This window comes from Muntiacus reevesi, chromosome 1, assembly GCF_963930625.1.
Source record: "Muntiacus reevesi chromosome 1, mMunRee1.1, whole genome shotgun sequence".
Classification (NCBI taxonomy): Eukaryota; Metazoa; Chordata; class Mammalia; order Artiodactyla; family Cervidae; genus Muntiacus; species Muntiacus reevesi.
The window spans coordinates 141,234,987-141,260,106 of NC_089249.1; the positions used below are offsets into that span (position 1 = coordinate 141,234,987).

Here is a 25,120-nt window from a genome sequence, read left to right on the forward strand (position 1 = left end):
GGTCTCCAGTTTAGGCCTAGAATGGTGACCCAAATATCTCTCCTACCTAAGAGTTCTTCCTGGCCTGTAAGGCAGTCCCTCAACGATGAGAAATCTGATGAAATAGGTATGTCGTAGATAATCTTCGACAAGAATTTTCAATTACTTGTAGCTGTCAGGTAACCATTAACAATTGATGATTCCACATCCCCATACAAATTAATACTGAACAACACAGCAAATGTTATGTTTGTTCTTTTGTTAAACCTAAATCATAGGTTCTTTATGGCCATAGAATTAGTTCATTATGTTAAATTTTGATCTATTTATAATTTGCTAAAATGACTTGTTCCTACATGTGTCAGTAATAGAAAACCATTTAAAATTTACTCTATTTACACCTGTAAATTATTCAAGTGCTTAAAATTTATTTGAATAAAAGTTAAAGTCATCTGTAGTCAATGATCCTGAAATTGTTTTTGTTGTTGTTGTTTAGTCACTATATCACGTTTGACTCCCTTGTAACCCATGGACTGTAGCCCGCCAGACTCCTCTGTCAGTGGGATTTCCCAGGCATGAATACTAGATCGGGTTGCTATTTCCAAGGCGTCTTCCCAACCCAGGGATCAAACCCACATCTCCTGCATTTCAGGTGGATTCTTGACGTCCGAGCCACCAGGGAAGCAAGCCTAGGCAACAGCTTAGCCTTGACACCAAATGCATGATCCATTAAAGGAAAAACTGATAAATTGAACTTCGTCAAACACTTGCTCTCCATATGACACAATTTGAATGAAAAGGCAAACTATAGACTAGGAGAAAATATTTGCAAATCACATATCCAACAAAAACTGTATCGAGAATTTATAAAGTATCCCTAAAACGCAATGGTAAGAAAAACAACTCAGTTTAAAATAGGTAAAGACTTAGGAGCTACTTCATTAAAGAGGATTTACATAGATAGTAAAGAAGCATATGAAAAATTGTTCAACATCATTGGCCATTAGAAGTGAAGTCACTCAGTTGTGTCCAACTCTTTGCGACCCTGTGGACTGTAGCCTACCAGGCTTCTCTGTCCATGGAATTTTCCAGGCAAGAGTACTGGAGTGGGTTGCCATTTCCTCCAGGGGATCTTCCCGACCCGGGGATTGAACCCGGTCTCCCACATTGCAGGAAGACGCTTTACCATCTGAGCCATCACTGGTCATTAGGGAAATGCAAATTTAAACTACTGTGAAATAACACCGCACATCTATTCAGTTCAGTTCAGTTCAGTTCAGTCGCTCAGTCATGTCTGACTCTTTGTGACCCCATGAATCGCAGCACTCCAGGCCTCCCTGTCCATCACAAACTCATGGAGTTTACTCAAACTCTCCATAGAGTCAGCGATGCCATCCAGCCATCTCATCCTCTGTTGTCCCCTTCTCCTCCTGCCCCCAATCCCTCCCAGCATCAGGGTCTTTTCCAATAAATCAACTCTTCGCGTGAGGTGTCCAAAGTACTGGAGTTTCAGCTTCAGCATCAGTCCTTCCAGTGAACACCCAGGACTGATCTCCTTTAGGATGGACTGCTTGGATCTCCTTGCAGTCCAAATGACTGAAATAAAAAATACTGACAAACTAAGCGGTAATGAGGCTGCAGAACAAATGGAACTCTCATACAGACCTGGTAGAAATGCAAACTAGTAGAGCCAATCTGGAAAACACTTAGCCAGTTTCTTAAAAAAGTCAAACATACACTTAAACATATGATACAGTAATCTAACCTCCAGGTATTTACCCTAGAGAAATGAAAACTTAATTCACGGAGGAACCTATACCTGAATGTGTACATCAGCTCTGTTAATATTATCAAACACTGGAAATAACCTAGCAGATGATTGGGGAAACTATGGTACACCTTTATGATGAAAAACTACTCACCAATAAAAGGAACAAACTATTGATACACCAACTTGGATAATTCTCAAAAGCATTATGCTGAATGAAAAAATTCAGTCTCAGAAGGTTACCTAATACACGATTCCATATGACAGTCTCAAAAAGAGAAAACCATAGTGATGGAAAACAATCAGTGATTGCCAGGAACTGGGAGAATAGAGCTGGGAGGAGAGGAGGATGTGACGCTAAGAGATAGTACAAGGGAGTTTTTGGTGCTGAAACTACTCTGCATCCTGACTGTGGTGGTGGTTAAATGAAGCTATACATGTGCTAAACTAATGGACCTGTATAACCTCACTCTTCCCCCCAAAAAAGGTCAAATTTATTGTACAATAATTATTTAATACAGAATTAAAACTTTTAGAAAAAAGTATTAGTTTTAAAATAGAAGTGCAAGAAGAGTAATAATTTCTTCTTGATTGAGGAAAGATGAAGAATGAAGCATTTTAAAAAATGTATGTTAAAGGCCGAGTGTGTAATATTTGTTCACAATCTATCTTCTCTGATAGACTATCTAATGAGAGCAGGAACAAAGTCTAGCTTGTTCACCTCTGTATATGTAGTAAATAAAGCAATGCTCTATACATATTAGGCAATCAATAAGTATATGACTATGGACTTATTGCCTATGATATTACTAGGCAGAGATACAATACAGGAAATTCTAGGAAAAGTGAAAAACATGAGGAAATGCCTGAAATTTCCTTCACCCTCCCCCCTGCCCCCACAACTTCTGAATCCCTCTTATCCTTTCAAGGTATAAGTTCTAGCTCATTTTCCTGAATCTACCAGCCACACTAATCTTTCCAACTTGTCCAAACTGGTTCTACCAAACATAATCTCATTTTAGTACAGCACTTCACAATATTTTAAAGTCTATGACTCATTTCCTTTAATAGTTATTAAAAGATGACTTTTCCCATTATTTAACTTTAAAAATATTGTATTGCATGACTGAAAACAAATCAAAGCACTAGTTGGCTTCAGACCACACGTTTTTCATTCCTTCAGTCCTCCAAGAGAATCTTATTGCCCTTCTCCCCTGCGATTGGGCATGTCTTCCCTGCCCTCTTCAGTTCCCATACCCTACCTCATCACTAGTTTATGCTTAATGATCAGTGTATACTAATTTAAGATTTACTATTACTCTTAATAAGATAACATGTAATTCATTTCCTCAGCTCTTTCTTCTCCTGAAGACAGAGATCATGTCTACTACTTCTGTATTGTAAATAATATGTGTGCTAGATACTTGCTAACTGTATTAATAAGTCCTTGTATACTGGTCACCAGTCTACTTGACTTTCAAAATTGTTACTGCTTGGCTAGGAAGAAAGCAATTCTTTTTAAGAAGTTAAATCCAAACAATTTTTCCAACAGATGTTTATAAAAGACACAGAGATATGTACTTTTAGTAATGCTGCATATTTATATCTGTAATTACCAAAAAGGTTACAACGCTGGCATTCTGTAATTGGCACTATTGTATTTATATTATATGCTGACATTAACCTCATACAGATCATTGAACTTAAACTGGCCTTGAATTTAAGTTAAATTGCAAAATAAAGAATAAAGTTAAGAATATGTATAAAATATTGAATGTTTACCAATTGTTTCTAAAAGAAATTTTAAAATACTATTTTTAAATTTGGGGGAATGTAACCATACTTCTAACCAGCTTATAATATGTTGGTCTTCTTTTTAACATCTATGTATATCTTTAGAAATGTATTATGTATTTTTTTTCTCTCCATTTGTGAATCACACATCTTGGGACCACATGCTGCATACCAGTATTCTAATTCATTTGAGTGAAATACTAATTTCATTATGTCTGGGGTGACTATATAATTTATTGTTCAAACTGGATATTAATAATCATTATAATTACTCCTGCTCGGTGGTATAAATTAGAACTGGTAGGCACAGTGGGGAGTAGGATCATCCTAGTCATGTCACTCCCATCTGTAACCTCGTGCCTTCCATCACCAATGAAGAGAACTAATTTTTTTAACTTGCCATCCAGGAACTGCATATTAACCCTTTGTGTTTCTCTGATGGGTGTACCCACTGATCTCCTCACATCCTTTACTTCAACTTTTCTACCCTTGCACCTGTGCTTACATTATTCCCTCTCCTTAAATGTTGTCCCCATACCATTTCACCAATCTAGTCCCTGTGCATATTTTAAAGTAGAGTTTATCTCTTCTGTTTCCTGTAAAACTCCCCTACTTTAGTCTATTGGGATTACTTTCTCTTCTCTCTGAACTCCTAAGCACAGACTGATCACTTGACTAATACTTGTAAGCTTGCGTTGATAACATTTTAGGTTTAATTATCTGGTAACTCTCAGATGGATTTCAGATTCCCCAAAGACACCTTTCCTATCTTAAACTTCCTTTTGGTACTTCATTCTTTCTCTCACTCCTATTATCTAGATAAGAAACTCTGGAGGTGATGTCAAAATAAAGGAAGGGATTCTAGAGGCCAGATTACAAGAAGTAATCTCCACTGAGGTGGGTCCTGGTACATGGGTGGATCTGAGGTGACCGGAGAGATAGATAAAGTGGCAAACTGCATGGCTGCGCCAATAGTTATTGAAAGGGGAGTCTGGGTGAAGTGTCATATAAAAGTGGGTCATGGAGAAGAGAATAAGTAGGCTGGGAACAAATCATGGGAAAATGTGGAAGGAAGGCAGCTGTAGAATTCTGAATATTGTCTAGCCCTGGATACTTGCTATTTAAAATGTTCCACAGCCCAGAAGCACTTGTATCACCTGAGAGCTTATTAGAAACACATATTCACAGGATTTGTTCCTCATCCGAGTCAGAATCTTTGTATTAATGAGATCACTACACAATTCCTTTGGGACACACAGGCTTAGGATATCTGTTTGTCTTTGATGTAGATTTTAGGGTTAAGGTGGGTCCTGGCACATGGGTGGATCTCCCTGAGTTGACTGTTCAAGGATGACCCTCCAGATATCCAGTAATAAAGGTGGGTTGATTAAATGCTGAAATCGTTTTAATTCCCCATTGGTTCCTGAGTACTTCAAATGATGATATAGGTCTTGTACAGGCTTTCACAAAGGTGGGGAGGGAGATTTGAGCTCTATTTGTGTTAGAATGATATTTTTCAGATAATAAACGGTGACTTAATAAGAGTTGGGTAGAGAAAAACGGAAATAATCTAATTATGGATGAACCAGAGTTTACAAGTGTGTTCATGTCATTAGGATCTGTAAGATTTTGACCTCAAGTGTATTCTTGCTAGTTTTAAGTGCTTCAGGATAGGAAAACAGTTGACCATCTGGTTTTACTGAACACTTCCTTATGTACAAATATAAGATGCACTACTTGAAGAAGCTAGAATTGCACTGTGGCAAGAATTTAGGATATTTCTCTATACAAACTATCTCTTAAAGATGAAGAGCTTGGCCTGTATCAAAATTAAATAACTTTTTGTTGAGAGTACTTCTGGTTCTTTGTAAGCTTCAGTTTTTCATAGCTGTGTATAAATACAGAATGTACTTCATCAGAGAGCCACTTACCCACCTTTTCCCTTTGTAGAATAGAAAAGTTTGCTATCCCAAATCTTTAAGTAAATTTGGTTACATTTTTCTTGTTGCTTTATTAAATTAGAAATGACACTTAACTAGTTAAAATTTAATTACTTAACAAGAAAAAAAATGAAGCCACAGGTTGAAAAAGACTAATGATAAATTTCTGATAAAACATTAGTTGTATTGAACTATAGGAAAAAAGCAACATGATAAAATTCAGTGTACGGTGTTAAACACATTGTTTCACTACAGATATAACAAACTCAGAAACATGGAAACCTTTCAACATTATTAGTTTTACTCTTAAATAAATCTTTTCCCTCCCATGAGTTGATCTAACTAGTTTTCAGCAGACTTTCTTTTTTCCAGTGATCCCTATACAATTTGTCACGAGATTTTTTTAACGTAAAAAAATAAGAGTAACAGTTTTTTTAAAGTACAAATCAACAGTGGTCAAATATCACAAATATACGGAGTTTGTGAATTATTCATAAGGATTGAGAATGTCTGTTCTTCTTCTTCCTTAGATAACAATTAGCCATAGTTAATATGTATACACTTCAATCAAAACCCTTTACCCTTTAAATTTTCAGCAACCATTCCTAGTTCCTGGCCCCTAAATTGTGTCTCTGCATGAATCTCATCTACCTTCCCTAAATCAATTCTGTTATTTGCCTCTTTTTTACTCAAATCCTTATTTAGTTCTTATTTTTTCCAGAAAGTAAACTAGTCTGAGTAGCAAAGACAAGCTTTATAATCCCATGTAAAGCTAGCAGGGCTATCTCTTTATGTCCTTATACTGTAACTTCATGAAGAAGTGAAAGAACTGAAGATTTAGTATCCAGTTTACAAACCAGAAATAATTTATCCGTTTTCTAAAAAGAATGGTGTATATGATACAATTGATTTCCCCAAAGCAATCTTAGAAGTCATAAAGGATTTAACCCATTGCTGAGAAATATTATCAGTCAGCTTGTGTCTCTGTATCTCTCTCTCTCTCTGGCATGTGTGTGTACTAATGAAATGAATAAGGAAATAATATGCTCACCCTCTGGTGGTCAAAACCAGAAATACATTTTTACTTTCCTGGATTATATCCAAAATACGATCAGTGTGGTATATTAAGTTTCTGCTTCATATTTAACCTACACCAAAAATAGATCTTAAAAAAGGTCACTGGCTTAAAAAAAATAGCTCACTACAAATGTAATGGAAAATCAAAATTATCAAATATAGTAATTTAAGAATTACTTTGGCAGCATTTGATATTTAACACTAATTTGGTTTTAAAATATTGGAACTGTAGAATTTTGGAGTTGGAAGGAATTACAATGAGTTAAGAGTGGATGTGGAATTTGGGAGAAGGTACAGAAGTATGGTTGGAAAGAAGCTTGAAAAGGAATGGTCAGAGGTTGGAAGAAAATCTGGAGAGCATGGTGTCAGAGAGATCAACAATGTCTTGACACTGGAAAGAAGACTTAAAAATATCCACTGGATTTAATAAGGAAGTTACTGATGTCTTTGGTGGAACAATCACTAGTAGAATTAACTGGAAAGAATGAATGGGAGTCAAGAAAGTGAATATAGACAATTCTTTCAAGTCATTTCCGCGTGAAGGGGAGGACAGAATAATGATAGAGATAGATGGGGAATGAGAGCTTTCTTAAAGATGAAAAGTCGAGAACATGTATAAATAATAATGGGAAAGAAAGCCAATTTCAAGGAAGTGTTTGTAGATAACATTCATCATGGAGAGCTTTAATGTAGATACTATGGAGATAGCCAGGGATGGGACTGAGAGCAAAGGAGAGACCTGGGGCACTTACATGGTCTTTTTCATAAGTTGAATCCTTGTGCTTTTAAAATTAAACAACATGCAAAGTTACCTCTAAAAATAATAGTCAATCTGTACAAAACTACCCTCAAAAAAGGTAGCACCTTTAAATAAAACATTCTTACATGTTAATCAACAATATTTTGGCTGAATAAAGAATCGCTATCAACCTGTAAGTCTGGTATTTCAGGACTTGAATTAAACTTTTTGGGATATTCTAGTACCACAGTACTGAAGTAATCCTTTAAAAAAATCATTTACTTCCAAAAATGGAATAGTTACATTCATTAACTAGCTGATGCCCTTGGATTTTCATTCACTTGGAAGAAAAATTAACTTGAAACAAAATACCTTTCTTTTCAACTGAGTAATGGAAGATGGAACCGTAAGATAGCTGGGTTTTTTTCCCCCCTCTAATAAGTGAATAATGAGAAGGAAAAAGGCTTGGTATGTCTAAGTGGTAACAGTGGTGGAAGATAAGGTTTAAGTGCTCACTGTTCTTTCTGGGTCTCCATCTTCCAATGATACCTATCATCCTGTTATAAAAAGTCTTTTTAAAACTGGGAACAAAGATAGCAACTTTATTATGCGCTTTTGGTAGCACAGCCAGGTAACTTATTTCCTGCAACTCAATACTTTGTGAAACAGAATATAGGGCCATATTTATTTAACTTATAAGGTATTTGGCAATTAACAAAATGTTTTTTGAATTGTACTCATTTTTTTTTGCCATGCCCTATGGCGTGCAGGATCTTAGTTCCCCCAACCAGGGATTGAACCCGTGCTCCTTGCAGTGGAAGCATGAAGTCTTAATGCCTAGCCTGCCAGGGAAAGCATTATTTTTTAAGATAGCACTAGAAGAACTCAAACTGCTAGATAGTAACAATCCATTTTACAGACATCCAATGAAGGGTCAAAAATCCAAGTGACATTTAAACTATGTGCTAGCATGTGTTGGGTAAAAATAATACACTGGTACTCATATTTCAAAAGTTGACATTTACTAGCCAAGTATTCTGCTACTGATGTGGCTACACAGTTTTTAATTGCTTTAGTTTTTCATGCACTGTACTACTTCATTAAACACTATTCAGATTTAATGCCTATTATTTCAAAATGATTTCATTAAAAATAATCCACAAGTCCATTAAAAAATTTACCATCAGAACAAAATATTCCTACTGTTGTGATTAGATTTTGACTTACTACAAAAGGAATTTCTCCAAATTTTGCTTTAATTGTATTTTCATTTGAAAACTACAGTATATAATGGCTATTTCTGCATTCACATTTTTTCCTTTTAGTGATTTTTAGTGTGGTCACAAGTCTGACAGCCACAATACACTGATAACATAGCTGAATACAATATTTGAAATAAATAAGTTACAAAAGTGTGGCAAGTTTTAAAATGTCAGCTCTGGGTGATGGTGCATTTCTCATGTATTTGCATCTGTACCCCCAAATTTCAAAACTCAATGTTTATCCTCACTGGGTTAAGCTGTATGCCTCACCTAGGTTGGGGCAGTAGCTATTGTGCCTTTTTGCAGACCCAGATTTTCGAGAACAAAGGTTGAACTCAGGCGTTCCATGAAGCATGTTGGCAACACAGGGCTTTGCTTTGGTTTGAGTAAAAATGCAATTACTGACAATCACTTACGTGAGTCACCTGATCTCCCAAGGTGTGGGCTAACACAAGGGGTATTTTAATATCCCTGCATGAGACCAGCAGGAGGTTCCTGTGCACGTTTCCTTGGACAGGGGGTTGTGGGGTGCCTAGGAATGATGTGCAGTCTTTCAACACACTGTCAGGGTCAGAGATGGAACCAAGATGAAACTCATGGTAACTTTCTTCATCAAAGGTATTAACAGTTCAAGCAACAACCTGATTGCCTTTAGTTGACCACTTCTTCAAGTAGTCTGGGGATACAAAATTCTTTTGCAGGAGGAAACCTGAAACTCCACACAGATACTGTAAGATATTTACATTTGCTTCAGGCAAACAAAATGTCCATCATCACAAACATGCACTGTGTCCACAGAGTATCATAGTCCCATCTCCCGCATGGCTAACGTTCCAAGGTCTGTGAGTTAACAGCCATTACTACCTGTGATCTGTTCGTTTCATCTTATAGATAACTTCTGGCAAGAAAGAGCAAATGATACTATTATTGTTAGTTGAAGAAATTCCATACACATTTTCTTTAGAACATTAGTAGCACTATTTGCATGGCTTTTGGCATCAAGAAAGACTTGTGAGATGATGGCTCACAGCTTTCCAGAGGGTAGAGGTCCTCTCATTAGGGAAATTATTTCTGGATCTGTGATCTCCTGCAGGGTTACACTTTCTAATTTGTTCAAAGGTCAAATCACACTGACCAGTCCTGTCAGTTGTACCTGCTCGTGCTCTTGTACGTGAAGACAGTGATCTCATTAGAAGTAAACATAACATCAACTGTTCTCAGACTCGTTGGGATGGCTGCTGCCAACAGCAGAAACTTGGTCCTGGGGCTCTAGCACTGGCAGAGCCCTGTGAGAGGGCACATGCTCAAGGCTGTGAAGAGGTGCAGCAGGAGATAGAGGCTGCTGGTGAAGAAGCAAGTGGTGGAGGGGCTGCATGTCACCAGCCAATCAGAAGCAGCAGGAAGGAAAGCGCCCCGGAGCTGCCCTGGTCCTCTCACGGTCACATGCCTGTAACTACACGCGGAGGATGGGAGTCCTGGATCCACTGTGCTCCGTGGACAGGCCGGAGTCCAGGGACAAAGCACAAGGCCCTGGCTGCAGCTGGGCCATTTATATTTTATTTCAGGATTTTTTTTGAATACATCAAGAGGGTATAGGATTTTATAGAATTCATTGAGTGTTACTTTTTAAAAGCTTACCTGTAATTTAATTTCAAATTACTAGTCACAAATGAAATATGCCAAGTATCCCATTAAATTAATAAGAAGGCCACACATTAAAAAATTATTTCTATTTTAATAATAAAGTATGTAATAAGGACATGAAATCCAAATGCATACAAATTAAATAGATTATTATGTACATCAGTTAAATTGATTACATTTAGTGATCAACAAATAACAAACCAAACTTGAAATAATTCTTCTTAGTCTGACAGTCTCAAACACAGTAATTTCTTTAAAATAGTGTTTAAGATATAAGGGAATACACACAATAATATATCCATTCTTGTCGTTCATTCAGCGGCATTACATGTTGACAAACCTGCACATAAAAACAGAAAGCCTTTACTTTCCTTTTATATACTATAATTTTGGGCTAATTTTTCAATAGGACATTTCTAGAACCTATATAAAAAATATCTCTGTGCAGATAAAATCCTTTAATATTTGTCCTTAGCAGGGACCTGCAATCTACAATCTGATTTCCAACAGAATAATCCAGCCTAATTCTACTGTAACACAGTAGCTGATAGCTGGTATTTGTGAAGGTGGGTAAAGAGGGGTGGCAGAAAGGGAAGTAAGTGTTATTTCCTCACTAAGCCTAGAGCATTTTTAAAAATCCTCACTGGAGTAACAGCAAAAATACATTCTCTTTACCCTGTTCTAGACTGTTTTAGGATTTCATAGACAGTGCAGAGAGGAAAAGGGTAAGAACAGAAAGCTTTTTCCTTTTTCCCTTCACTAGACTAGTTTCAGGGTTTACTGATCTCTCCCTGCCTGTGAACTCCTAGCTAAATCAGATGCCTAGAGTTCTGCTAACACAGAACTTCAGCTGCTCAGCTCCTGACTTAGCTGGCTATCTAACGCTCAGAGGCATTTTCTCTTTTAGCTCACCTTAGAAAATCTTAATAATGGAGACAAAAATATTTTGAATTATCAAAAGTCCAATTACTATTAATACTACTTTGTAGTTCTATATAATATTCAATACTGTTTTCACATGTATCACTTTATCTTTACATTAACTTTGTGAAGTACCTAAAACTGGTGATATCACATTAATTTTACACTTATAGAGACTGCAGCAGAGAGGTTAAGTGAATGTCCCATAATCATTGAACCAAATAGTGAGAACTGGATTAGAACCAGTTCCTATCTTCTTGTACAGGATGGTACTAATACAAATATCACACAAAATAATTTTCCACTTTACTTCATATCTACAAATTTATTCATAGCATTAATAGCAATTTTTTTTCAAATTGATAAAACAAAAGCTTTTAATTAAAAAACAATGCATTACCATTGTAGATTTTGGTGCCACTTCTACTGCAAATATGTCGAGTCCTCTGTTGTTTACACAGTTTTTACTCAGCTCATTGTTGATGTGAATAATCACTTTATTGTCTGACTATAAAAAAAGATTTCATAAATTGCTAGTCCTTTCTTTACTAAATATATACAAAGTGATAATTACAAAACACTTTGCAAGTCTTGTGATAGAGATTTTCACAGGGTTCTATAGAAACACAGAAACATTAATTCAGACATTAATATCATGGAAGAAGTTATATTTGAGATGACAGATCATTGATAATAGACAGCTTCTAGGATGGAGAGGAAACAGAATGAAGCTGATAAATGAGAGAAATGTACAAATTAAAGTAGTACCCTGTTAAAGAACCTGCAGTCACTCCCTGATGACTACACAGGGGCAATACAACATTATAGACTACTTAGATTCATCTCTCAGTTCTTCTATTATTTAGCTGTGTGACCTTTTGCAAGTTACTTAACATCCCTGTGCTTCAGTTTCCTTGTGTATAAAATGCGGAGAGTACTTACCTCACTGGGTTGTGAGAGGCAAATGCATTAAAGTGCTTGGCACCTGTTAAGCTCTAAAATGTTATTACCTCATTTTGGTGGAAAAATTTAATTTTCCTTGAGGAAAAAGAAGGAGATGGAGGGTTGAGAAATGAAGGTAATAGAAATGCAGAGGAACTGAGGTAAGGTACTGGCTCTCTTCCACCCTTTTAGTCCTAATAAAACAGAGAGGGCATGTGCGCACACACATACACAGACACACACAGGCACACACAGGCACACATACCCACATAATCAAAAACAAACAAAAAACACAGAAGGCAGAAACATAAACATGCAGGATCTTAGGAATCACTTTCCAAAGTGTTATGATCCATTTGAAGATAGCAACCTACTGGCTGGGGAACCTATCTTATTTCCTCAAGTCTAGACTTCTTTATCTTGTTTTTAAGATAACATATATAATCTGGATCCATTCAGCCTGTATTATTTACCTTTCAAATGCTCCTCCAAATAAAGCTCTCTGCTTCTGCAAAGGAGATGTTCCCATTCTTTCATTTATAGTTCACATTAATGCTTACTCATATTTCTCTTTACACTGTTTCCTCTGCTTCTAAGGGCAGGCCCTCTGCCTCTCTAAATCCTAGATACCCTTCAAATCTATACCACATGCTTAAATTACACACAATTCCCTTCCTCCCTAATCACAAATCCTTCCCCAACTTCTACAGTCCCAACTAACATCAACTACAAGAGATACAGATACAGAAGAATTCCTATTGCACACACAAACAATACTATATAACTTAACTATTCTTTGATCTCTTTTGAGAGTATTAGTTTTGCTTTTACGACTAACCCCTAAACTCCTTGAAAGCAGTCTCATGGTATACGTTCTAGTGGCCTATCTTATGACTAGGAGAGTTAGTTACACAGTATACACTCACATTGACTCAATACTCAGATAAATCTTAAGCACTTAAAGAAATTTATGACAGGCATAAAAATAATGTAAATCTCACCCAGGAACAAAGAGAAACAAGCCAATAGTTCTAAAAACCTAGCTGTCTTCAGTAAGATTTATGAAAATATATACTTTTTAGAAAACTGGGTGGCTCTGACTTAAGGAATTTATGTGACTATCCTCTTCACATGCAATATCAATAGTATTCATAGCACAGAAGGTGGCCAAAGCTAGGAATAACTGGCTCGATACAAACAGATCCTAGACAGTAGAATATATTTAATTAGAAAAAATGATGATAATCTGTAGGATTTTTGATACTGCAAAGTTTGGGTTAAAAAGCTGGGCTAATAAAAAGGAATGAATTTGAGTCAGTTCCAGGAAGGTGGTGAACCCAGAGCCTCTTACACAGAGTGAAGTTAGAAAAAGAAAAACAAGTATCGTATATTAGCACATATATATGGAATCTAGAAAAATGGTACTGATGAACCTAGTAGAGAACGGACTTGTGGACACAGTGGGAGCAGGTGAGGGTGGGACAAATTGAGAAGGCAGCATTGACATATATACACTACCATGGGTAAAGTGCTTAGTGGGGACCTGCTATCGGGCACAGGGAGCCAGCCTGGCACGCTGCGATGATCCAGAGGAGTCAGATGGGGGGAGGGGAGGGGGGATATATACATATATAGTTACGACTGATTTGCTTTGTTGTATGGCAGAAACCAACATAAGACTGTAGAGCAATTTTCCACCAATTAAAACATAAAAGAAAAAAGAGTTGGGCTAAATTCTTTACTTTGTTTATATTTCTTTAAAACATGTCTGCTGTTTAAAATAGCTATGTATGTGTGAAGAAAATTATCTCAAAAAGAAACACAAAAATGAGCATCTCAGAAATAAATATACTTTAAAAAGATATAAAAATTATCATGCCCAGTTTGAGTTAGAAACTTGAGAATAAAAAGAAACATTATTATAGATATTATTAATGTAATGGGGTTATTTAATTGCTAGGCAAGGATAGGGTAAGAAAGAAGATGGAATGTATTAGTAACCACTGCAGTTATGAGGAGAATCACCTCATAACTGATACCTTGTTTTCAATAACTGATGTTATCCAGGTGTCACGCTTATAAGTGTATATAATTATATTTTCATAGCCATCCATCACTTTGGCATTGCCTTTGTTAAGAACAGATTTACAAATGGCCTTCTCAAGTTGCCCACTGCATGCCTCCATATGGACAGCTTTAATTCTTGGCTTGCATTTGTCTGCATAGATATCAATGACAAATGGGCATGCCTGAAATGAAAAAAAAAACAAACTCTGTTTTAGTCTTTTGACAGAATTTAAATTATTTATTATTAGTATGTTTATCTTATGATTTGGGCATCCCTGGTGGCTCAGATGGTAAAAATCTGCCTGCAGTGCAGGAGACTGGGGTTCGATCCCTGGTCAGGAAGATCGCCTGGAGAAGGGAATGGCAACCCACTCCAGTATTTCTGCCTGGAGAATCCCATGGACAGAGGAGTCTGGTGGGCTACAGTTCACGGAGTCACAGAGTCAGATACAACTGAGTGACTAACACACACAACAAAATCATATGATTTAAGAAGACATACTACACTTTCTAGCTTGTCCCTCTGATACACATTTAAGAGGGAAGTTTAAGTACAATGAATTGAGTAATAAAAAAGCATGAAATTCTGGTTTTTTGGGTTGCATATTAACTAATAATGTTCATAGAAAAGGAAAAAACCTTGTTTACCCAAACCCCTCAATTTGCTCTAAAGCTAACTCATGTCATGTTAGTTATTTAATTTCCTTTCTTAACTGTAAGGTTACAGAAAAAAATTCATCTGTAACTTTTACGAAATTATGGCTATAATTGAAACAGTACACGAATATAGAACACCAAAAATAGCAAAATGTAGAAAAATTCTGTTTAAAGTTAGTATAAAAGTAACTACAAAAATCTAAGATCTAAAGAGATTTTCTGCATTTGGAAATAGATTTTCGAATGTCTACTCGTTAGTCTCTACCATAGCCCAGAAGATGCTGCACAAGGTAACCTTTGCCTCTCCATACAACCCAATATCCTGCCTCAATGTGCCTCCAGCTACTCTGATCTTTCAGACCCTAGAAAAAATGAAACCCTTTCCAGTGTCGGATTTCATAGGTAGTGTTCTCTCAGCTTGGAAGAGTCACATCTTTTCAGGATGTACCTCATCCTCCTCCTTCAGGTTTAAGCTTACATGTCACTTCTGCAGAGAGAGCTGCTCTGGTCCCCCAATCTCCTTTACTACCCGACTCTTCTCTACTTTGACCACACTTTTAAAATGATTTTTATTAATTCTGCATTTAATTAGCCTTCCTTTTTCATGGAATATCTAAGAGGGTAGAATTTTTGACTATTTTATTCATAACTGTAACCTAAGTGCCTCTTTATTGTAAGCTTACTTATAGGCATTAAAATGTAATTGTTGAGTAAATGAATGAATTCATACACATTGATAATCAACTTTTTATTTGGGGAACAAAAGAAAAGTCTGAAGTCTGTAGAGCAATATAGATTTTTATCTTTTAAAAAAGTATTAAAATAGTTAATGACTCCAACCTTTGGCAAGAATAAAGTCACCTTTTATTAGAGATGGCAGACTGAAAAATCTTGGACTACAAGGTGGAATATCTGAATTTGTAACTGAGTTTTGCCATTTACTAGCTACATGATCTAGGGAAGTCACTTAACTTCTTTGAGGCTTGATTTCTTCAGAGAAAGTGGGGATAAACATTGTATTTTCTGCCAAGAGTTGCTGGAGATATCTGATAGGTAATATGTGTAAAAAAGGAAATAAAAGAAAGCTAAGTTGCCTCAGTTTTGTCCGACTCTTTGCAACCCTATGGACTATAGCCCAACAGGCTCCTCAGCCCATGGGATTCTCCAGGCAGGAATACTGGAGTAGGTTGCCATTTCCTCCTCCAGGGATCTTCTTGACCCAGGGATTGAACCTGTGTCTCCTGCACTTAAGGCAGATTCTTTACTGCTAAGCCACCTGGGAAGCCCAATATGTATCAAAATATTTCACAGTATAGAATTCTAAAAAAATTATAATGATTGTTGTTGCTTTAAAAAGCTGGCTTAAGACTCAACATTCAAAAACCTAAGATCATGGCATCCGGTCCCATCACTTCATGGCAAATAGATGGAGAAACAATGGAAACAGTGACAGACTATTTTTTGGGCTCCAAAATCATTGCAGATGGTGACCGCAGCCATGAAATTAAAAGACACTTGCTCCTTGGAAGAAAAGCTATGACCAACCTAGACAACATATTAAAAAGCAGAGATATTACTTTGCCAACAAAGTATGGTTTTGTCAAAGTTATGGTTTTTTCCAGTAGTCATGTATGGATGTGAGAGCTGGACCATAAAGAAAGTTGAGCGCCAAAGAATTGATGCTTTTGAATTGTGGTGTTGGAGAAGACTCTGGAGAGTCCCCTGGACTGCAAAGAGATCTAACCAGTAAGTCCTAAAGGAAATCAGTCCTGAATATTTATTGGAAGGACTGATGCTGAAGCTGAAACTCCAATACTCCACCTGGTGTGAAGAACTGACTCATTTGAAGGGACCCTGATGCTGGGAAAGACTGAAGGCAGGAGAAGAAGGGGACGACAGAAGATGAGATGGTTGGATGGCATCACTGACTCGATGGACATGAGTCTGAGCAAGCTCCAGGAGTTGGTGATGGATGGGGAAGCCTGGCATGCTGCAGGCCACGGGGTCGCAAAGAGTGGAACACGACTGAGTGACTGAACTGACTGATGACTGTTGCATTTTAAAGTACTGAATTTTCAGTACTGAATAGGTTCTGGTATTATTTTTACCATTTTTCAAGTCTTAGTTATCTGTTTCACTTGATCAAAGAGTATCGATATTATATTCAGATGTTACTAAACATAAACATCTTAAAAGGTCTTTGCTAAAGATGCATTACCTGAAATTTTTAAATAAAATCTTGTATACATTAAAAAGGTGCCCTTTGTATCCTTTTTTCTTTTTTTCTGTCCATGGGCTTAACCTTCTATTTACTTATCTTTTTTTTTTTACCATATTAAGTTAAATAGGAAGCATACAATGGAAGAAAACTATTCATTATAAATTGTTAATTGTAAAAATATTAACAATATATAAAAAGGAAGTTTCAGGAAGACAGGAATAAGAAAACCTAGATTAGGGCATGCTACTTAAGTTTTATACAAAATGTGGCTCTTAGCTACATGTTAGCAAAGATAAAAATGAAACAGAATATATTACATGCTCTCAAAATCTAAAGAAAATGAAGTAATATTTTCCCAGTTCTGAATTCTAAAAAGATTTCATACCATGAAATTCTTTTTTAAAAAAGGAAAAAAAAAAACAAAACAACTAGACATATATTTGTTCATCAACATTCAATAAAAAAGCAAATTATTGTTATGGTTATGTAAGGGCAATGTGCCTACAGGAGGAACAATAAAGAAGTTATGCTATTCACATGGCATTCTGCTCAATGTTATGTGGCAGCCTGGACGGGAGGGGAGTCTGGAGGAGAACAGATACATGTATGTATGGCTGAGTCCCTTTGTTGTTCACCTGAAACTATCACAACATTGTTCACCAGCTCTACATCAATATAAAATAAAAAGTTGGAAAAAAACAACAAAAAAAGCAGTTATATTGCACTTTGCAAGAGGTTCTGCCTTTACAAGTTGTTAGAGGGAATGGATAATCTATAATTCTAAAACTAAATTAGGGGATTTAATTTAAAAAATAAGGTAGGACAAGGTAAGACAAACTGAGAGTGTATAGTAACTCGCGTGCATGTGTGCTAAATCGCTTCAGTCATGTCTGACTCTTTGCGACCCTATGTATGGACTGTAGACTGCCAGACTCTTCTGTCCACAGGATTCTCCAAGCAAGAATACTGGAGTGGGTTGTCACGCCCTCCTCCAGGGGAATCTTCCTGACTCAGGGATCAAACCTGTGTCTCCTGCTGCTTCTGCATTGCAGGCAGATTCTTTACCACTGAGCCACCAGAGAAGCCAGTATAGTAACCTAAAGAATGCTTAACATAAAATAAATTTTGGTGTACTAAAACCATTAATGAGATTAACAAACATAATGAGATTTAACAAACAATCCTAAGCCCTTTCCTAAATCCTAACTTATAACTGATACTTTGGTTAGTCTTTGTGACACAATACCTACTAATTTAATATGTGGGGTCAAATATAGCTCATCTAGATATTAGATTACTTACAAAATATGTAATTCAGGAAACTGCCAAAGAAATAGTACTAATTTAATATGTGGGGTCAAATATAGCTCATCTAGATATTAGATTACTTACAAAATATGTAATTCAGGAAACTGCCAAAGAAATAGCTATGGTTCCAGAAATCTTATGGGCAAAATCCTCTACAGATATATTCAAACCAATTAGAACACAGCTCATAAGATTATAAATAGATTCTTCCTAGATTATCATAAAGCTTTCTTTTTTTGTTTTTACAAACATGAAAATGTTAGGTCATGCTCTAGGTACATTAACTCAATAACATAGCACATATCAAAGAATCATTGCCCATCAAAGGCAATACCTTATTGTCTCAGAGTACTTCCAGATCAGTCAAAACTAAGTTAGTCAAAATACCTTCAGGTTTTGTATTAATCCTTTAAATAAAATGTTACCACATGTGTATATTCCCATCATTAATGGAAACATTCAACATTTTTATACCAATTAATTATGAATTATTACTTTTGCACTGTATTACCATTTGCTGGTATAATACTTTCAATCCAACAACTCTATAACCCTTACTGAATAAGGAGAATTTCCTCATTATGATTCTATAAATCAAGAAGTATCCATGCTCAGAACAAAATTTTGGATGCTTCAATACCAAATCCTGACATAGTATTGTTTCTTGATGGGGTTATATTAAAAAATAAAAAGGACAATATAGGCTTGACATACAATAAGTAGCCTAGTCTCTTTGTAAAAATCTATTTCCTTACCATGAAATAGTTTAGCTCAAATGATTAAATTATGGCTCTCTCTAAGGCATATCAAATTACTAGAAGAAGAGAGTAAAATAACATCTAGTATGCTCTTAGAATAATTGACCCCTCTTAGGACTGCTTTTGTTGTATCTTATAGATTTTGCTGCATTCTATAAAGAAAGCTGAGCGCTAAAGAATTGATGCTTTTGAATTGTGGTGTTGGAGAAGACTCTTGAGAGTCCCTTGGACTGCAAGATCAAACCAATCCATTCTAAAGGAAATCAGTCCTGAATATTCATTGGAAGGACTCATGTTGAAGCTGAAACTCCAACACTCTGCCTACCTGATGCGAAGAACTGACTCATTTGAAGGGACCCTGATGCTGGGAAAGATTGAAGGTGGGAGGAGAAGGGAACAACAGAGGATGAGATGGTTGGATGGCATCACCGACTCATGGACATGAGTCTGAGCAAGCTCTGGGAGTTGGTGGTGAACAGGGAAGCCTGATGTGCTGCAGTCTATGAGGTCGCAAAGAGTCGGACATGACTGAGTGACTGAACTGAACAGATTTTGTGTGCTTGTCATTTGTCTCAAGGTTCTTTTTAAATTTCCTCTTTGATTTCATTATTGACACACTTTTTTTCCTGTAGTGTGTTGTTTAATCTACACGTAATCATTTTTTCTCATTTCTCTTTCTGTGGTTGATTTCCAGTTTCATGGTATTGTGGGTCAGAATAAATGCTTGAAATAATTTCTATCCTCTTAAATTTGTTGAGGCTTGTTTTGTATGTCTGCATGTAAAGAATATTCAATGTGCATTTGAAAAGAATGTGGTTTTTTTTTTTTTTTGGATGCAATGTTATGAAAATAGCAATTAAGTCTAATTGATCTTTTATGACATTTAGGATCTCTGTTGTCATACTGAAGTTCTGTCTGGAATATCTGTCCATTGATGTCAGTGGGGTGTTAAAGTCTCCTACAATTATTGTATTCTCATCAATTTTACCCTCTATATCTGTCAATTTTTTTTTTATGCATTTAGGTGCTTCTATACTGGGTGCACATGTTAATGGGCATTATGTTCTCTTCTTGTATCAATCCTTTTATCATAATATAGTGTCCTTTATCTTTCTTTATGGCCTTTAGTCTATTTTGTACTGCCATCTATCCCTGATTTCCTGTCATTTCCATTTGCATGAAATATCTTTTTCCATCCTCTCACTTTTGATCTGTGTGTGTCCTTTAACCCTAGTGGGTTTCTTGCAGGCATCATATTGTAGACTCTTGTTTTATTATCCAACTGCCATTCTATGTCTTTTGATTGGAGCATTCAGTCCATTGACATTTTATTGATAAATATGTATTTATTTTCATTTTAAATATTGTTTTCCCAATTGATTTTGCATTTCCTCTGTGTTCTTCTTTTTATTTTTGTTTTTCCTTTTGTGGTTTTATGGTTTTCTTCTGCATTATACTTGAGCTTTCTTGGTTTTGTTTTCTGTGAATCTACTGAATGCTTTTGATTTGTGGTTACCTTATTTTTCAAGTATGTTAACCTATTACTGTATCAGTTTGCTTTAGACTGGGAGTCATATGGACTCAAACACACTCTAAAAAAAATGTATATTTTCTTACTCCCTTCTCCCACATTTTATTTTGATGTCCTTTTTTACATCTTCACGTTTACCCTTTTGCTGTTTGTTGTGGTTATCATAACTTTCACAAAATTTTTTTTTATATACTGCCTTATTTGATTGTGATTTTCTCTTTTCTATAGATTCTTATTTCTTTTCTATTTATAGAATAACTTTCAGTATTTTAGTATAGGTTTAGTATTACTAAATACTAAAAAGAATTTAGTATTCTTTTAGCTTTTGCTTACTGAAAAATTTATCTCCCCTTTCTATTCTAAATAATACTCTTGCTGGGTAGATTATCCTAGATGCCAGTTTTTCCCTTTCAGGACTTGGTACTCTCTTCTGGCCTGCAATGTTTCCGTAGAACCTCATCTACGGAATGTTGCCTACAACCTCATCTCAGCCCTGGGAATCAGGCAGTCAACCTGGATGTTGCTGAGGCGCTGTGTCACAAAGCCACCAGTGCAGAAGCCTTGCGCAGTTCCACTGAAGCCAGGCACTGGGACCCACCATAATGTGTTCACTAGGGAATCAGGGCAGACCCCAGCATTATCTCTACATGTGCACACCCACAAAACCTGCAGCTGCTAACTCCAGACCTGCCCCAGCCATGGGAGCACCACTAAATCCATGCAGATGTTCCACAGGCACTGAGGTTATAAAGGTCCTGGAAACATACATCCACCAAAGTTGCAAAGCCTCAGGACAAGGCTGATTTCAGCCCAGCTTCTGAAATCAAGCAGTCCTGGGGATCAGCTCAGATTTCATCTCTGCCTCTGCACGTGGGCAACTGCAGAGCTTACATGCTCCAAGAGCTTGTGGAGGCAGAGCTGTACCCGCTGTGAGGTCACTGGAGAATGAGGCTGCGAGGACTGGGCCCCTGCCCCTCCCTTTGCCTGCATAACAACAGAACTTCTACAGTGGACTCGGGCTTTGTTCTGTGCACGCTCTCAGTTGCAGCCTGGACCACACTCTAGCCCCTTCAAGCTGCTTCCATGTAGCCAGCTTTAGTCCTATACCCAGGTCTGTCTGCTGAAGTCTGGGTGTCACCACGAGCCACTGTGCACGCCAGCAGCTGCGGCTCTCGGGCTGGGGTATGCAGTGAGGTGGCCAGGACCGTTAATGCTGGTCTCAATCTGTTCGGCCTGCTCCAAGCCAGCTGCTGACTCTCCGCTGAGCCTCTGAATCTCCCCTTCTGCCCAGCTGATCTCCCAGGTGGTGAAGGGGGTTCCCAGGGTGAGGGAATCTTTTCTCTTTCACAGATCCCTCCCAGGGGTATAGCTGTGTCCCATCCTGATTCCTTTTTTTTTTTTTCACCCTACCCGAACATGGTGATCTTTCTTGTAGCTTTGGTTGTATATGAGATTTGCTAGTGTCCAGTAGGTAATCTGTGAGAATTACTCCACATGTAGATGTATTTTTGATACATTTGTGGGAAGAGGTGAACTCCACGCCCTTTTATTCTGACACCTTGATCTCTCGCCCCAGAACTTGTTTCAAACACGTTCAATTGACCTGCAACAACTGACCTCAATAAACATACTTCTGTAAGTCAGCTAGGGTTGGCTCTTCACTTTTGAAAGTCAAGCAATCACAGACAGACTCAAAGTAAATAAATATACCACTGAATGTATCAATCAACCAACAGTCTCATCTGAATAACCATGCTTCCCCAATGCCCTTTATAAATAAGATGAATATTCTGTTTTGTGCATGACCAGCACAGCTCTTCCTTATAGTAAGCAATCAATTCAGTTTTGTCTTTTTATTTCAGCTGTTAAGTGGTGGTCTCATTGCCCTTTGACATTTTCACTGTATAAATACATAAATTTTTTACTTTTGGAACTTCAAACAATGGAATATATTACCTATTAAATAAATAAATAAAATTTATGTAAAAGACCCTTATCTCAGAAATCCTTCTTACTTGTGATTTCAAAAGTCAATGATATCAGCAAATGCTATTATCTGCTCTTAACTTAAATCTTACCATAACTTAATCTTAAATGCTATTATCTGCTCTTAACTTAAAATGTCACAATTGCCTCTTAACTAACTCCTCTGTTAAATGGAAGCATGTGTAGCAGACACAGTATTATTCACAAATTAGGTGCTGATTTTCACCATGCTTAAAGATGTAAGATTCACTAAATGTTAAAGTAGAATGTAAAAAGTTATTGTAACTATTCACCTCTTATTAATAAAAATGGCAAAAAGAAAAAAACATACAGAACTTCTCAGAAAACAAATTTTTGAGGAATTTTAAATTATGTCAAAACTAGGAACTAAACCAAAGTCTCAGTATACCCCAAACTTAAAAGTTGTTTCTGGTAGTGTTACCCTCCTAGGTTGATGTATTTATAGAAAGGACAGATACTATTTTTAAATTATAAACAAGCGTACTGTTAACTAATTTGTGTGGCCTATAACTCTTAAATAGTTTATTTTAAACTTTATTAAAGGACACAAAAATATAAAATTTAAGAAATAGGCTTAATTTTTATTATTCCTCTGTTTTATGTGAGTCTTTTTCAACTTTTTATACCTTACATGTTAATAAATAATAATAATCATAGCTAATACATATATAGTGCTTTATAAGAGCCAAGCACTGTTTTAAGTGTTTTACAAATATTAACCCAAGGAGTACCCTTGTGAAAAGATCAGAATTCCAGTTCTCATACAGACATATTCTTCTTATTATATGAGGGCTTTTATTCCATTAGGACAAAGAGTCTCTGAAGTCTTGGAATAGAAGCAACCATTGAAATTTTAGCAACTCAAATAACCATCACCAATTAAGAAACATACCTTTTCGTATTACCAATCTTTTTCCTGCGTATCATATGCTCAAACTACTTTTGTTCCTGAATTATTAAAATGCTGTGAGCAATTAAATTTCATATAAGAGCTTGCATAAACTAGCAGAAACATATTGTTGCACCCAGGATTCATTTGTATATTGAAGTTCAAGGATTTGAGAGCCCAATTCAAAAGTCCTGTGTCAAGGAAATGTTCGTGGGGGAAAATATTACATACATTACACCCACAGCAAACTTTAAGGCTGCTTTACCTCCGTCAGTTCCAGAGCTTTATTGTAGCCCATTGAGTGCAGAGTTACCCAAAGATCACGAGGATCTCCTTCTCGATCATTGGCTTCCATCAGATTCAGATCCATAAAGCCCTGTCTTGTTAGTTCATTTTTCTTGGTATCAAAATTCTCTGTCAAAACAACCAACAGTTTCTTCCTTACATAATTTTTTTAAGTTCATACATTTACTAAAATGGCTATATTATTATTCATAAATGTTTATTTTAAAGGAGGCCTTAATAATCTGTGAGCACTATCAAAGTGAAATCAGAATGGCTCAAGGATGTTCCTGGTGGTCCAGCGGCTAAGAATCTCCTGCCAATGCCGAGGACACAGGTTCGATCTCTGGTCTGGGAAGATTCCACATGCTGCAGGGCGACTAGGTCTGTGTGACACGACTCCTGAGGCTGCGCCCTAGAGCACGCACGCCCCAACTACTGAGCCCACGCGCTGCAACTAGAGAAAGCCTGCGCGCAGCAACAAAGACCCTGCACAGCCAGAAATAAATAAATTATAAATAAATAAAGACCATGTTTTAAAAACAAAAAGAATGGTTCAAAACATGTTTGAGAGATACTGTTCTGATTTCCCACAACTCAGCATAAGCACTATCTCAGTGTGTCATTTAGTTTTTCAACAAGAGCTGAAGTCTTAAATGGTACAAATATATTTCAAAATTAGAGGAAATCTTAATTTTTCTGGGTAAATTCCAACCTGCCTGCTTATCAGAGTATATACTAACATATATTTCAAAAATCAGGCCCTGTACTGCTGAAGCCAGTACTATATTTCAAAAATTAAAATACTTACTTGACACTTAAATCCAAATGAATTTGATGTAATATCCCCCAAACTACTGGTATTTCAAAAGGGAAAAGTGAATGGTGCCAGATTCAAGGAGACTATTATATGCTTAACTGCTTTAATTTTAACAGAATTGTTCCCTGGTCCTTAAAAACTGTGAGATAATAGGGAACACTTTGAAGTCCCTGAATGTCCCACACAAATCTAAGTATGCCCATTTTAACATTGTTTATAAGCAAAAATTTCACATAGAAATATCTATATATAACTCCTGAATGTGACTATGAAATAGATAAAAAAACAGCTACTCATTTTGGATTATATTCTGTTAACTGTCCTACAACAAAGAAATATTTTATTTTATTTTATTTTCCAACTCCCATCTATAATATGCCCAAGGAAAATGGGTACTCTTATTTGAGACATCTCTTTAATACACCTTACTATGAGAAAAGAGGTAGAGACACAGCTGTTTAAAACTGGTTGACTGATTAATAGTTTAAAATGCTTAGAGTTTGGAAAGTGATTC

At 36.5% G+C, this 25,120-nt stretch overlaps 1 protein-coding gene and 1 pseudogene across 1 annotated transcript in view; both read right to left on the reverse strand.

The window, feature by feature from the left end:
- Positions 1–8,680: 8,680 nt before the first annotated feature.
- Positions 8,681–10,363, reverse strand: LOC136148880 (glycerophosphodiester phosphodiesterase 1 pseudogene; annotated as a pseudogene).
- EFCAB7 (EF-hand calcium binding domain 7) overlaps positions 10,322–25,120 on the reverse strand; it is a 52,971-nt gene continuing 38,172 nt past the window's right edge. The window contains exons 11-14 of the mRNA XM_065911645.1: positions 23,770–23,918; positions 14,106–14,315; positions 11,525–11,632; positions 10,322–10,543 (exon numbers count right to left, since the gene is read on the reverse strand). Coding sequence (XP_065767717.1) covers positions 10,469–10,543; positions 11,525–11,632; positions 14,106–14,315; positions 23,770–23,918 — 542 coding nt within the window. The 3' untranslated portion in view covers positions 10,322–10,468. The remainder of the gene's footprint in view (positions 10,544–11,524; positions 11,633–14,105; positions 14,316–23,769; positions 23,919–25,120) is intronic.